Source organism: Notamacropus eugenii, chromosome 7, assembly GCF_028372415.1.
Source record: "Notamacropus eugenii isolate mMacEug1 chromosome 7, mMacEug1.pri_v2, whole genome shotgun sequence".
Lineage (NCBI taxonomy): Eukaryota > Metazoa > Chordata > Mammalia > Diprotodontia > Macropodidae > Notamacropus > Notamacropus eugenii.
The window spans coordinates 28,704,444-28,720,853 of record NC_092878.1 but is presented as its reverse complement, the minus strand read 5'-3'; the positions used below and the strand labels follow the sequence as shown (position 1 = coordinate 28,720,853).

The 16,410-nt window shown below is 40.8% G+C and overlaps 2 protein-coding genes across 4 annotated transcripts in view; both read right to left on the bottom strand.

Annotated features, from left to right (window-relative positions):
• The window catches only part of CAPN3 (calpain 3), a 79,817-nt gene extending 74,874 nt beyond the window's left edge, over positions 1–4,943 (bottom strand). Inside the window, exon 1 of one of the 2 annotated variants that reach the window (XM_072622761.1) lies at positions 1,067–4,943. In XM_072622761.1, the coding sequence (XP_072478862.1) occupies positions 1,067–1,375 (309 nt within the window). In that variant the 5' untranslated portion in view covers positions 1,376–4,943. The remainder of the gene's footprint in view (positions 1–1,066) is intronic. The other variant, XM_072622763.1, reaches the window with a different exon arrangement.
• Positions 4,944–9,868: 4,925 nt separating this feature from the next.
• GANC (glucosidase alpha, neutral C) overlaps positions 9,869–16,410 on the bottom strand; it is a 59,206-nt gene continuing 52,664 nt past the window's right edge. For both annotated transcript variants that reach the window (XM_072625069.1, XM_072625068.1), the window contains one exon: positions 9,869–16,326. In XM_072625069.1, coding sequence (XP_072481170.1) covers positions 16,217–16,326 — 110 coding nt within the window. In that variant the 3' untranslated portion in view covers positions 9,869–16,216. The remainder of the gene's footprint in view (positions 16,327–16,410) is intronic.

Sequence of the window (16,410 nt, the reverse complement as noted above, 5' to 3'; positions counted from 1 at the left end):
CAGTATTTACTTAATTTCCTGATCTTTAACACTTATCTGCTCAACACATTCTGATTGCTTCCCAGTCCTCTCTCCCAAACAGAGAAGTCTCCAGGAGAGGTCACTATGTCACACCATACACCATACTGTCCTGATGGGAGAAGAGCTCACGTTATTTATCAAAACACGTAGGTTATAAGATTAGAAGAATTTTCTCCCTCTTTCAAAGAAAATGAAATCGTTATTCATGGCTGATGAATGATAACAGAGAATAAGCATCCTGTTGGTGGAAGAACAGGAGTGAGCAGTGAAGAAAACGAGTGTACATTCATTTTCTTTTATCGAGGTTAGTGATAATTAGTAACACAAAAAGTTAGGTAAAAGTCCCAGATGGGAGTTCTGAGAGCTAGGTTTAATCCTGGTGCTACCTCTGATCAGTTATTCAACTTTGGATAAGTTCATCTGACCTCTTTGAGCCTCAAGTGTCCCATCTGTAAAATGAGAAAGTGGGAGCAGGCATTTCCCTTCCAACTCAATATTCTGTGGCGCTCGGAAATGTGTGACTATTGATGAGAAATTTGCTCACAATTAATTCTTTCTGATGTCTCAGTGTTTCCCAGTAATATGTTTCAGAAACATATTACCCCTAGCAGACTAAATGATCAATATTATTTCAGCCTGAGAAAGTGAAACCTTCCAAAACCCTCCCACAAAACCCAAATCAAAATATTAAAGAGAAGAGAGAGGAGCTACATTGAGTAAGATTTACTTGGAAAAAATAGATGACATTTCCTTTTATCCAATAAGTTAAGGTAGAGCTTCAGTGATAAAAAGCAAGTAATATCAATCTTGAAAAGAAAATCGGGTCCTAAATCCCTCTTTCTGTCTTGATATTTCTGGAACTTAGTTGTAGCCAAGATCACACACTTTCCTCCTTCCTCCTTCAGATTTGGGAGAAGGATTCAACAACACAATTTACAGGATGCCCTCCTCTAGCACACATGTGCAGTGGTGACAGCTGAATGGGGGGGAGCAGGGAGTGAGTGCAAGAACCTTCTGTGAGAACAGAAAATAGCCAGCTACTCACCGGTGGTCTCTTCCAGACAAATTGGATGGGGAACTTCTGGCTGTAGAACAGAGAGGTCTCATCAGGGGGGAAATCAGGATCCAGATACAGAACCTTCTTTTCTAGACATTTCTTGTGTAACTGCTCAAAAGTCTTCTCCTTCACTCCAATAATAGGGAAGTTCCGGCTGATAATAGCTGAATAGATGCCCCCAGAATTCGCCCCACCTGTATCGGTGGATGAGGCATGGACCGGAGGAGGAACCAGTCCTGGGGAGAGTGGCCCAGCCCCTATAGGCTGAGCCACCGAAGCTTTAATGACTGTTGGCATCACTGGCAAATTAAGAAGGAAAAAAACCCGTTTTCAAAAGAAATGAAGATAGTGTTACCTCCAAGGGAAGGAAGCAACAGTAAAGAGGAAGTTAGTGCCGCACAACCGAAGGCTTTGTCCTCTGAGAGACGGTCCTTTTAGAGACAATGTCAACATTGAGACTTCAAAATTTTAAAACTCTCTAGAAAGTTGTTCTGCACATGTCCAGCCCAGATAGCTTGGTGTCATCATAGGGTCCCCTGGAGATTACTTTTTTTTTTCTGATCAAGGAACAAGAAAAGTCACTTTTATCTCAGGGGTTCTTCGCAGGAGCATGTATGCCAGAGAGAAGGAGAGTGTGCGTGTCTGTATCGGGGCTCAGAGAAGCTCGAGCCAAGACAACTAAAAATAAACATGAAGAAGGTTAATGCATGTGAGCATAAGAGAGGCTAGCAGGAGACTGTTTTCTAAGTTGTCTTACTTCAGAGACTTAGCTAGGGAAATTTCTATGAGCGTGTATCACTGTGGGTCTTTTTGAGAATGTACATTTTTCATCTCTAAGACTCTGATGGGATAGCAGAATGCTGTCTAGAGATAGTGGCTAGGGTGGCACAGTGGATAGAGCGCCAGCTCTGAAGTCGGGAAGACTCATCTCTCTGAGTTTAAATCTGATCTCAGACACTTACCAGTTGTGTGACCCTGGGCAAGTCACTTAACCTTCTTTGCCTCAGTTTCCTCATCTGTCAAATGAGCTGGAGAAGGAAATGGCAAACCACTCCAGAATCCTTGCCAAGAAAACCCCAAATGGAGTCACAAAAAGTCAGACACAACTGGAAAATGACTGAAGAACAAAATCTGGAGTTGGAGCTGATATCTTTTCTAGACAAGAAGTTTGGTGGGATTACCTTAGTTTGGAAGGATCCACGTACAGGCTGAGTTCCTCAGCTAAGAAAACTCTCCCTCCCACTCATGCTCATGTGATGTCCTTGGAACAGTCAACTCTGGCAGGTCAGCCAAAGTACACAGTAAAATGGGTCTCACTTGGTTTCTCAAGAATCCCATTTTAGGGAACTGACTGAAGCTCTAGAATGGCAGTCTGAACAAACTGGTCAATCAGTATAGGGCAGAAGCCCCAGTGAGATTGGTGGCTACTTGGCCGACAGATTGAATGGCTCTGGAGATGAAAGGTGACTGGGTATTCCTGGACATAGCATTCTCGCTTCAACTTTAGTAGTTTTGCCCAAGCCATACCTTCTGTCTAAAACATACTCCCTTTTCCATCTGTCTCTCCATATCTACCCCAGGTGTCATCAATCAATGGACAAGTATTTATTAAGTTTCTACTATGTGCCAGAAATTGTGCTAAGTGATAAAGACGCAAATACAAGGAAGGAGACGATCCCTTCTTGGAAGGACTCAACCCTTCCTGGGAAGGAGCTTACCTTCTAATGGGGGAAGGGGGAGAGAAATACATTTAAAAGTATATGCAGAATAAACATAAATACAATATAAGTTCATTAGTGCAAAGTAATTTAAAAGGGAGGGCACCACCAGTTTAGAGGATTCAAAAAGGTTCATAGAGAAGGTAGTACCTGCTGTTCATCTTTCGTTCTCCTGGAGGACCAATGATGTCATGAGGGTGATATCGTGACTTGTGGGTGAATTGGATTTAAGTGAGGCAGAGCTTTGCCAAGTGGTTAGCCTTACTCTTTCCTTTAAAGTCACTGAAGTCCAGTGGTAAGAAAAGAGTCAAGATGACTGGCAATGGCCTGGGATGCAGTAGCCTTTCTTGGCCTTTCTAAATGAAGGTCTTTCAAATTAAAGCTATCTATAGTCATATGAAAAAAAGCTCTAAATCACTATTATTTAGAGAAATGTAAATCAATAAAACTCTGAGGTACTACCTCACACCTATCAGATTGGCTAACATGACAAAACAGGAAAACGATAAATGTTGGGGAAGATGTGGGAAAATTGGAACACTAATGCATTGTTGTTGGTGGAATTATGAACTGATCCAACCATTCCAGAGAGCAATTTGGAATTATGCCCAAAGGGCTGTAAAACTGTGCACACTCTTTGACTCAGCAATACCACTTCTAGGTCTGTATCCCAAAAAGATCATAAAAATGGAAAAAGGACCCACACGTACAAAAATGTTTATAGCTCAGTGGCAGAGAGTTGGAAATTGAGGGAATGCCCATCAATTGGGGAATGACCAAACAAGCTGTGGTATGTGAATGTAATGGAATACTATTGTGCTATAAAAAAATGATGAGCAGGAGGACTTCAGAAAAACCTGGAAAGACTTACATGAACTGATGCAGAGTAAAGTGAGCAGAACCAGAAGAACATTGTATACAGTAACAGCCACATTGTGTGATGACTAACTTTCATAGACTTGGCTCTTCTCAGCAATTCAAGGATCTAAGACAACTCCAAGACTCACAATGGAAAATGCTATCCACATCCACAGAAAGAACTATGGAGTCTACATGTTCTCTCTTTTTGGTGTTCCTGTTGTTTTGTTTTATTTCTTTTTCTTATGGTTTCTCCCATTGGTTCTAATTCTTCTTTACAATATGATTAATGTGAAAATAAAAAAAAAATTAAGGTCTTTCCCAGGTCTCAGTTTTTCTGAGGCAATTTCCATTCAATAACTAAGGGTGAGGTAAGAATTGAGACGCATGATGGCCTAATTTACCATCACAAAAATATCACTGTTTTCCTTCTTTCGCGGAGGACCAGTGACATCACAATGGCTTGACTTGTGCATGATTGCATCTTGAAGGAAGACAGATTCTATGCGGCAAATTTGAAAAATGAAGGAATGCATTGAAAACATGAAGGTCTATGGGCAGTACAAAGAGAGAGAGAGAAGATATCAAGTGTCTTGTGTTTGGAATAGAAAGATCAGTTTATCTGAATTATAGTGTGTGGGAGGGGGAGCAATATTCAGTGAAGCTGGAAAGATAGGGAAAAGCTGTGAAAGGCTTTGTAAGATAAACATTACAAATGGAGGATTGTGAAGAAGCGACATAAAGGACAGATTCAGAGAAATGGGTAATTGAAAAAAAGGATGAGCTAGCTACACAGAGGGAAAACTTGTAGGAAAGGAACAAGCACTTATTAAGCTCCTACTATGTGCCAGGCACTGGGTTAAATGCCTTATAAATATTATCTCACTAGATCCTCACAACAACCCCAGGAGGTGATTTCCCTTTACCTCTGAGGAAACTGAGGCAGACAGAGGTTAAGTGACTTGCCCAGGGCCATACCACTAGTAGGTATCTGAGACCAAATTTGAACTCAAGTCTCTCTTGACTCCATGCCCAGCACTCTTCACCATCAATTGCCTGTATATTTCACTGGTAACCACATAATGACAAACGATCTAGAGAAGGCCCATAGCCTCCCCCTGTGTGACGGATTTATGGGAGGATATGGATGAGAATTCCACAGGACGGGCAGGCATGGATGGGCTGTGATTCAACAATACTCAGCAAACACATATTGAGCACCTACTGTGTGCGGAGCACTGTGTAAAATGCTAGGAAAGAAATAAAGTTTAGATAAGACTTGGTTCTCATAGAACTTACGGTCTAGAAGAGGGATAAGACATAAACAAATAATCAACATTGGAAAGAATATTCACATTAGGGAGATAACAGCTGCCTCAATGTATAAAAACAAGGATAATTATAGATGAACTACAGAATCTTAGGGCTAGAAGGAATGGGATGGAAAACAGCAACAGCAACAATCACCTGCATTTATTAAACACTTACTATATTCTAGGCACTATGCTAAGTGCTGGAAACTACACAAAAGAAAAGAAAGTTCTTGCCCTCAAGGAGCTTATGTCCCAATGGAGGAAGAAAATACGTAAAAGAAAGCAGAAAAAAAATTGGGGAGGGATGGATGAGAAGGAAAGTAAACATCTGGGAGAATGGTGGAAAAAGTAGCAGAGAGAGTCTGATGTGGAGCCTGGAGGGGAATAAAAAGTCTTTATTAAATGCTTACTGTATGCCAACTCTGTGCTTAATGCTAAGGATACAAACAGAAAATCGAGACAGCCCGGCTCTCAAGAAGTTCATATTCTAATTGGTGGAGGAAATACACAAAGGAAAGCTCATGTTCATGTTCAGTTCATGGCATATGGAAAGGCCAGGGAGGGCTCAGGTTCTGGCAAGGAAAGCAATAGGATGGATGGTAAGGCCATGAAGACTTTGGGGAGTAATGGTGGGGCAGAAGGTGATTGAATAATACCATAGCGGGTCCAAGGGTCAGAGTGAAGAGCGGCTCGTCTAGTAAGGTCTTCTTCATTTTACTGATAAGGAAACTGAGGTCCAATGATTTCTTTAAATTTACACAATTAGTAAATGGTATTTAAATCCAGGTCTCTAGACTCTCAATCAAGGGCTTGGTGCATTCAGAGTGAGAAAATGCTTCTTTTGATGTGAATGATTTGGTAAGCACTTATCTCAGGGCCCTTAAAAAAAGGACAAACGAGGTCATCTTTCCCCTCAATTCTTACCAAGTCTTTAATTACTGAATGGGTATTGCCTCAGACAAACTGAGACCTGGGAAAGACCTTAGCTTAAAAAAGCCAAAGTCTTCCAACGCATCCCGGGCCATCTCCAGTCGTCCTGACCTGTGTCTTATCACTGGATTCCAATGACTCTGGAGGACAGTGAGGCTTACAACTTTGCACAGTTCTACCTCACTTAAATCGTATTCATTTGCAAGTCAAAACATCACCTTCCTGATGACATCTCTTTGAGAATGAAAGAGGAACAACAGTCTTAGGGCCCTTAATTGCGATATTTATGGCCCATTGTTTCCTTTCAACCATACTCAGCCAGCATGCATTAAGCACCTACTGTGTGCAGAGCACTATACCAGATGACTGGGAAAGATATAGTTAAGACAAGAAGTTATAGTCTAGAAGGAGGATAAGACATAAACACAGATAATCAATACAATATCATATAAGTGTATATGAGAGTTACAGGACTAAGTTCTATGTGAGACACAAGAGAGAAGATTGTATTTGATGAGGAAGATTGGGGAAAGCTTTATTGAAAAGGCAGGTTCCAAAGGATAGGTGGGAAATTAATAGGCAGAGAAGGGAAGGGAGGATGTCCCAGCCATAGAAAGCAGTTTAAGCAAAGGTACCAAGTCAGGAGCATGCCTCCCTAGCTCAGAAGGTCTGGCTAGGAGAGGAACTTGAGGATATCACCATGAAGGAGAATAAATCTCTAAGAAGCAGCTGTCTCCTTTCGGCACCACCTACTATAGCAACTCTTTTATCAAGGGTTGTTGCAAGACACATAGATATGACATCTGACACCACTATGTTAGATTCTAGCACACTATTTCTTCTCCTTTCTCCCATAATGTGCCAAATACATATATATGTACACAGACAATATACATATAAGTATGTTTATTTGTGTATGTTACACACATATAACTATGCACATATATGTATATGTATGCATATATGTCTATGTATGTCACAGATTACTCCGCATCCCTAACATTATTCCAGTGGTCATTTTGTATATGTGTGTATGTGTATATATGTGCAAATATATATGTATATATGTGCATATATATGAGTATACATACATACGTACATATATGTATATATATGAAAATTTCATATTAGGAGTTTCAGAGGAGAGAGGATATTAGCAAAAGTCAAGTTTCTATCTGATTCTAAATAAATGAATGAATGAATATATGTATATACATACACACAAGCATGTGTGCATAATGAACATACATTACATATCTACATATAAACAATATATACAGTACATATGTGTATACACACATATAGATACATGTATACGTGTATAGATTAATACATATACATGTATATCTCTTTTGTAATCAGATAGCAGCCCAACGTTTATTAATACTCTTTCCTTCTGATGGTCTCCCCCCCACCTCCATCAGGCCTGAAACATTATCTTATGCACATAATGGCCTCTGGATAATGTTGGGTATCCTGAATGTTCTGCAAATGGAAATCCTAGAAGCGCAGAGGAATGCTTGGAATCCCCGTGGGAATCCCCTTACCCACAAGGCTTTCAGATGAAACAGCTGACGTGTCGTTTTACTCTTAGGCTCCGGAAATTGTTGGGTGCTTTTATACTGCTACTGTTACCAAAACTATTCTCAATCTTCTTCAATATGCCATCCTGCCATCTGGAAGGAATTTGAAGGAATGGGGGTACTTTATACACATACTACACAGAACCTATGTCTTCACCATGGTAGCAGATATTGGAAAGGGACATGATGACTTAAAAATTCAACTGTTCCACAGAACTCAATAGGATCAAAGTGGTATTTTCCTGTACCTGGAGTCTAGACAAGTTTGAGGGATGTGAGCTACAAGTCAGGGGCCCTGGTTTGAGTGATGTATGGCAGTCTTTCCTTCAAAGGGTGATGGGTTGTATAGTGGATAAAACAGATGTGAACTCCATGAAGACGAGTCTTGAGTTCGACCCAGTGGTCTAGCCATCGCACTTCCTAGCTGAAGATGCAATACAATGTGGTATAAAGAATGCTGAATTTGAGGTCAGGAGACCTGAGTTTTTATTTCAGCTCTGCCATTTATGTGTCCTTGGGCTAATTAATAACTTAGGGGCTCTGTGTCTCACTATCTTTCATCTGTAAAACAAGAATTGGGCAAGATGACTAGAGAGCAGGATGTGGAGTCAGGAAGACTGAGTTCAAATCCGGCTTCAGACACTTACTAGCCGTGTGACCCTGGCCGAGTCACTTAATCCTGTTTGCCTCAGTTTCCTCATCTGTAAAATGAGCTGGAGAAGGAAATGGAAAACCACTCCAGTATTTTTGCCAAGGCTGACATCCAGTGTCTTTGCCAGCTCAAATGGGACTACGAAGAGTCAGACACGACTAAAACAGCTGAACCACAAAGGTCCCTTCCAGCTCTCAATTTACAATCCCACAAAAATGCTAGTAGTAATCATTTTTAGAGCAGGAAGGGACATTAGACAATTATGCAAGTCTAACCCTTTGATTTTAATAGTTAAGCTAAGCTGTAGAGTGAAGTGGTCTGCCCCAGGTCACACAACAGGCTTAATTTATTCTTCAGCATCCAAATCCTTACAGATATATATATATATATATATATATATATATATATATATATATATATATATATATATATATATATATATATATATATATATATATATACCATAAATATTCATTTGGGGGCATGTGTGTGTGTTAAAATACCTACTAAAATGTACTTTTTATCTGATTGATGCTAAATCCAGGCCCCTGAAACTTCGTAAAGAAAACCTAGTATCGAATATCAGTCCGAGCAAGGCTACTGATGACCAGACAGCTGGGGAGCTCATTGGCCTGACACACCTCTCTCTGCTGCCTAGTTTTAGAAACATGATCAGGCATAAAAAAAGCACAAAGGGCAAGGAATAATAAAAGCAGAAGGTCTAATAGACTCTTTCCCTCCTCCAATCTTCTCTCATCAAAGGCTTCTGCATATTGAGAGACAGAGAACCTGGGTTCGAATCCTATACCACCTCTTTTGCTTTCCTGTGCCTCAGGTCTATTCTCTGTAAAATAAGGAGGTTGAACTCGATGGCTTCTGAGTTCCTTTCCAGTTTTAGATCTGGGAGCCTATAAGATATAAACCAAAATGGAAACTTTTCCTCACATAAAAACATACTCATCGTTGTTCAGTCATTTTCAGTTTTGACTGACTCTTAGTGACTCCATTTTGGGGTTTTCTTGGTAAAACTACTGGCGTGGTTTGCCATTTCCTTCTCCAGTCCATTTTACAGATAAGGAAACTGGGGCAAACAAGGTCAAACGACTTGCCCAGGGTCGCACTGCTAGTAAGTGTCTGAGGCTAGATGTGAACTCAAAAAGATGAGACATCCTGACTCTAGGCCTGGCATCCTATCCACTGTGCCATCCAGCTGTCTGTGCACTCATTAACCTCCTGCTTACACGATCCTTATGTGGAATAACAGACATGCAATGAAATGGGCTGCTACATAGCGGTTTCAAGGGAGCATGAAGTACAGACATGCAGACAGTTCTTAATCTCACTGTTCAGTAAAAAATCAAACAAACCTATAATATCAAAGTTTCTATCAAGTAGGACCTTGAGGATTCTCTGACCCTGGAATTAGGCAAACTGGCCAGGAGAGGAAAACCTGGGAAATTGGTTTTAGCTTTGGTGCCACCTTCCCTTCTTATGAAAACAACAGAAAGGGGAGGAAGGAACGTGGAAGTGATTGATTTAAGGTACAAATTGTTTAACACTGAACATACATGAATTAGCTCAAATTCTAGCTCTTAGCATCATTCAATGAGTGCACATCAGAAGGACATACGTCCATCTGGCAGTTTTGTCTAAGGTATAAGACACAATTACATTTGCGACTATTCCAAACAATGTAACAACAGAGTGAATAAAAAATAAGCCAGTCCATCCACAAATGATTTTTGAACGTTTATTACATGCTGAGAATTAGGCTGAAGTGTTATGAAGGATATATGTAAACATATATAGGATGTTCCAAAAGCCTTAAGCCCGCACTAAGATTTTGAGGACACATGTAGGTGTACATATATATGTATATGACAAGCTTATACTCTGACTGAATAGGACACATATGCATGAGGTGGTTGAGAGAATTTTAAATCACTGTCCTAGATAATTCAATAGAGACTCTAAGTGTATGCATCCTTTGTTTTTATATCACTTCATTTCTGAATATATTTTTCCTTCCTTCCTTACACAGCAAGCTATCCCTTGTAGCAAAGAAAAGAAAAAAAGGTGGGGAGCATTTCAGCACAACTAACCAACTCTTTAACCAAGGCTGACAGCATATGCAATAATCCACAACCAGACCCTACTTCTGAGAGGAGCGGGGAGGATAAGCTCTTATACAGTACCTACTATGTGCCAGGCACGGTGCTAAATGCCTTTCCAATCAGCATCTGGTTTGATCCTTACAACAATCCTGAGAGGTAGGTGCTATTATTTTCTCCATTTTGCAGTGGAGGAAACTGAGGTAAACAGTGGTTAAGTGACTAGCCTAGGATCATGCTGCTAGTAAGAGGGTGAGGTCAAATTTGAACTCAGGTCTTTTTGGCTCCAAATCTGGCGCACTATTCACTGCACCACCAGCTGCTTCTGCAAAGAACAGGTGTATTTTCTTACCTGTTCTTTAGGGCCAAGTTTGGTCATTATGATTATTCTGTGTTGTTTTATTTTTTGGGGGGTGGGGTTGGGTGTAGCTGGGCAGGGTCTTTGCCATTTTTATAGTTGCAGTCACTTTATATGTTGGGTTCCTAGTTCAGCCTAGCTCACGCTGCATTGGCACATATATCGGTTTCTGTGCCTCTGAATTCTTCATGTTGATTGCTTCTTACAGCAGCGTAATATTCCATTGTATTTAAGTGGCATGATTTGTTTACCAGGAGTGGGGAGCCTGCAGCCTCAAGGCCACATGTGGCCCTCTAGGTCCTCAAGTGCAGTCCTTTGACTGAGCCAAACTTCACAGAACAAATCCCCTTAATAAAAGGATTTGCTCAGTAAAACTTGGACTCAGTTAAAAGGCTGCACCCAAGGACCTAGAAAGCCCCATGTGGCCTCAAGGCCACAGGTTCTCTACCCCTGGGTTAGCCCTTCCCCAAACGATCCACATTTGGTCCTTTGCTATTACAAAAAGTGCTGCTATAAATATTGTGTATGTGATATATATGGTCAGTAAGTATACGGTCAATCAGTCAAGAACCATTTATTAAATGCTTACTGTATACCAGGCAGGGGCAGGGAGGTGGTACAGTGGACAGAATGCTGGGCTTGGAGTCAGGAAGACTCATCTGGCCTCAGACACTTACCAGTATGTGACTCTGTGTGACACCCTGTTTGCCTCAGTTTCCTCATCTGTAAAATGAGCTGGAGAAACAGCAAATGTCTCCAGGACTTCTGTCTCGAAAACACAAGATGGACTCACAAAGAGCTGGACACAACTGAAACGAATGAACAATAACATGTCCCGGGCCTTATGCTAAGCATTAGGGATCCAAAGATAAACAAAAACAGTGCCATCCCCTTAAAGAGCTCACATCCTGATTAGGGAGACAACGTGTAAATAGATTAGGTATATACAAGATACACACAGAGTAGATGGAAGATGATGTCATAGGGGAAGGTACCAGCTGCTGGGGAGACCAAGCAAGGCCTCTTCCAGTAGGTGGGATTTGAATGGAATTTTCAAAGAATCCAGGGAAACTAAAAGACAAAGGTGAGGAGGGAGAGAGCATTTCAGGCATGGGGGCCATCGATTGCAAAGAGATGAACAGCAGAGATGGTGTGTTGTTTGTAAACTGACCGGTGTGGCTAGACAGTAGAGTTCATGGAGGGGAGTAAGATACAAGAAGAGTGGCAAGGTAGCGAGGGACCAGGTTAGAAGGAGCTCTAAATGCAAGAGCATTTTATATTTGATTCTGAAGGTAATAGGGAGTCACTCAAGTTTACTGAGCTGTGTTTGTGTTAAATGGTCAGAACTGTACTTTAAAATAATCCCTGTGAGAAGTGAATGGAAGATTGGCTGGAAGAAGGAGAGACTTGAGGCAAAGAGACTCATAAGAAAGCTACCGTGATAGTTCAAGTGAGAAAGGGGTGCTAAGTTCTGGACTAGAGTAGGGACTAGGTTAGTAGAGGGAGCAGGATTTAGGAGATGATCTTGTTAAGAAAGAAATTATGAGATGTGGCAATTGTTTGGCTATTTGGGGTAAGAAGAATTGAGAATGACATTGAGGTTTGTGAACCTGAGTGACTATAAGGATGGTACTTCCCTCGAGAATATAGGAGGATCTGGAAGATGGAAGGGTTTGAGGAAAGATCATTCTATTTTTAAAATATATTTTTGTCCCTTTTAGTTTTATTGGTATGTTTTGTTTTATATTACGTAGAGTTAGAGATCACTCCCATTTGGTGAATGATCTCATAACTTAACAAAGCAGTTAAGTAAAAATAATATAAGTAACCTCATTTGAAAGTGAGGGAAACATTTCACATTTGTAGCTCTCTTATCTGTCTATTTAAAAAAACCCATTTCAACAGAAAAATATTTTCTCTCCCACCCCCACTCACTTAAAAAAAGAAAAGAAAATCCAAAATTTTTCATAACAAATACACGTAGTCAAGCAAAGCAAATTTCCTCAATGGCTGTATACAAGAGTATATGTGTCTCACTCTGTATCATAGATCAATATTGTCTCTGTAATGAACAGCATGCTTCATCATCAGTCCTCTGGAATCATCAAGGTTCACTGTACTGATCATAATTCTCACAAGTTTTCAGAGTTGCTAGTTTTTCCAGTGTTGTTGTCATTGTGTAAATTATTGTCCTGGTTCTTCTCATTTCATTCTTTGTTAGTTTAAAAAATTCCTCAAAATCGTTTAGTTAAAAAATATTGACATTATTGTATAAATTGTTTTTCTGGTTCTGCTTCTTAATAAGTTTATGTAAGTCTTTCCATGTCTTTCTGAAATCATCTATTTCCTCATTTCTTATAACACAATAGTACTCCATCACATTCATATTCCACAACTTATTTAATCATTCTCCACTGTTGGACATCTTAATTTTGGGTTGCTATAAATATTTTTATACGTACAGGATTTTTAGTCTCTGATCTCATTTGGATATTGGCTTATATCTGGGAAACATGAGTTCTGTTCTGAACATTCTGAGTTTGAGATACCTAAAGACATCCACTTAGAGCTGTTCAAAATGCAGTTGGTGATGTGGGACTGCATCTCAGGAGAGAGACTATGGCTGAATATATGGATTTGGGAGTCATTTGCATAGAGGTGATGATTAAATGCATGGAAGCTAATGAGATCATCAAATGAGATAATAAAGAGGGGTGAGAAGAGGTCCCAGGATAAAGCACTGGAGGATACCTGGTTAGTGAGTGTGGCAAAAATCTGGAGAGTGGAAGCATCTGGGATGAGAAAACGTTCAACAGTGTCAAGTGCTAGAGCAAGGTCAAGAAGGATGATGCACAAGAAAAGGCCTTTATATCTGGACTTAAGAGACCATTAGCAACTTTGGAGAGAAGAGTTTCAGGTGATAAGATCTGAAGTTAGGCTGCAGAGGGTTCGGGACAGAATGAGAAGAGGGGGAGTGGCGCATCAAGAGAACATTGCTTCTCAAGGAGTTTAGTCAAGAAGAAAAGAGATACAGGGCAAGAGCTAGTGAGGATTGTAAAGCCAAGTGAGGACTTTTTTTAAGATGTGTAAGACATGGGCATTTGTAGACAACAGAGAAAGAGAGAGGGAGAGACCAAAAATTCATGAGTGGACACATAGTGAGGGTAATATAAGAGAAGCTTCAAGGGGATGGGAATAAGATTGAGCTTAGAGGGACTGACCTAGACAAGGAGAGAGGAGTGAAGGAGACGATGGGAAAAGGGGAGTTCCTGGCTTTTGGCCTCAATCTTTTCATAGGGGCCTCAAGGCCACAGGTTCCCCACCTGAGTAAAGTATGAGGTGAGGTCCTCAGCTGAGAGGATGGGTAGGAGAAGGGGAGGGAGAAGGTTGAGGAGATGAAGAGATTTGGAATAGTCACTGTGGAGAGTCAGATAGCAAACAGATTAGGTCGGAGTAGAATGACTGCCTTTTTGCAGCAAGGGCCCAGTTGAGATTAGACAATATATATTTGTAGTAGGTCCAAGGTAGCCCGCTTTTGTGGTTTCTCCCTCAGCTCTGGTCATTCAACAATCAATGAACAGAACTGACAGAGGTAGATAATGGGCGCAATCTTGGGGCTTCACAAGAAGGGATTGTTGAAAGAGTCAGGAGGCAAGGCCCTGGACAGTAGATGATTCACCAGGGGCAAGACAGAGTTAGGCTTTAACTTTGACCTCTTTGCATCATATGCCTAGCAGTGGAGTCTGTGTCAAAGGATGTGGGCATTTTAGTCATTCCTTTAGCATAATTCTAATTTGCTTTCCAGAGTGGTTGGACTAGTTCACAGTTCCATCAACTTGTATTAGATACCTGTCTTTCCAATGTTAATTATTTCTATCTTTTGTCATCCTTACCAATTTGTTAAATGAGAGGTAGACTCTTTGCTTTGATGAACATTTCTCATTACTGGCACCAAAACTGGAGTTAGGAAGGCTTGGGTTCAAACTCAGTCTCGGACACTTACTAGTTCTGTGACTAGAGAAGTCACTTGATCTAAGCCTGTTCCTTATCTGTAAAACAGGGATAATAACAGCACCTACCTCATAGTGTCATTGAGGGTCAAATAAGATAAGACATGTTGCAAATCTTAAAGTGCTGCAGAAATGCCAGTTATTATTATTAGGAACAATTTTTACATGGCTGCTGTTCAGTCATTTCCAACTCTTTGTGAGCCCATTTAGAGTTTTCTTGGCAAAGCTACTGCAGTGGTTTGCCATTTCCTTTTCCAACTTATTTTCCAGATCAGCAACTGAGGCAAACAGGGTTAAATGACTTGCCCAGGATTACACGACTAGTAAGTGTTTGAAGCCAGATTTCAGGTTTTGGCCTTCTACCCACTGTACCACCTCACTGCCCTTTTACATGGCTGACAGTTTGTAGTTCTTTCAAGGACTACTTATTCATCTCCTTTAACCATTTATCTATTAGAAAAGCTCTTGGTCTTATATATTTGTATTAATTCCTTGCATGTCTTAGTAGTATCAGAGACATCTGATGCAAAGTTCTTTTCATAATCAACAGTTTCCTTTTTATTTATTGACAGCATTGCACCGATTTTGTTGCACCGAATTTCTGAGAAAAATCATTACTGGGCATTGGAACAATTGGAAAAACTTCATGGCGGAGGTGAAAGTTTAACTGCACTTTGAAGAGTAAGCAAGAGGAAAGTATCTGGGGACCATTAGATGCAAAGGAATGAGGGCAGGAATGAGTATGCCACATATGGAGGACAATTCAAGGACTCAGAAGACAGGATCTGTATTCTAGAGTGGTGTAAGACAAAACTAGAAGAACGGGGCCCACTTACTCCTTGATATGTTAGGTACTGTACACAGACAGAGTTGGAAAGCAAAATCAATCTGTAAAAGTAATGCTGACATATGGAAAGGTGCTCTTTAGCCTGGGAGGATGCTTGAGATTAACCCTGTTGGGTTAATTTAGGGGAGAACTATCTTTGCTCCCCTCAAGCCAATTTCCAGACCAAAAAAGCCCTCAGCTGCCATTCAGGGTTTTGTTTCACTTATCCCAGAGTGGGTGTGATATACAGTGCATAACACATACATATGGAAGAATTCCTGCAGCACCCCAGCTGTCAGCTTTGTCTAAGGCCATGACTCCCTTCAGTGGTGTGGCCTGGGACAGGCACAGGTGGAAACAAATCCCACAGAGCTGGGCCCACCCTCCCTCTATCTAAAGCCTGCTCCACCTGGCACAGGAAGGAGAGGGGGCTCGCTGTGTTACATTGCTTGGCACAGTGCCATCCTAAATCACAACTGATACTAAAACCATAAAGCAATGATGACAGTTTGCTGTTTCTAGGTTCTTTGTTTCTAGCTTCTGGTATAATGAAATCAAAGCTACCATACCCAAAAAATTAAAAGGAAAACGTAAAATATTCATCATGCCCCTTCATTAACCAGCTATACTGGGACCAGTGAATGGTCTCTTTGAGCCAGGAAAGTCAATCAGAGGGTGGCACAAGCCAGGCAGCGGCTCAGTTATGGAGTGCTCTTATCCTCCAAGATCAGTTCTCTTTGAACTTTCCTTCAAGGGCTGTGAAGGTCCTACTTCTCTGGTCACTTAACATGGATCTTCCAGTCAGCACCGACATTTAATGAAAGGTTTTCCAGGTGAAGCACGGCTGTCTTGGAGGAGTAGGTAAAAGCCACCTGCTTCTCTGTCTCGTCTAAATTTCAAGAGAACAAAAAAGAAAGTCTCTATCAGGCCTTGGTGGAGAAAACGTCTTCTCTGAAACTTAAAATGATGAAGA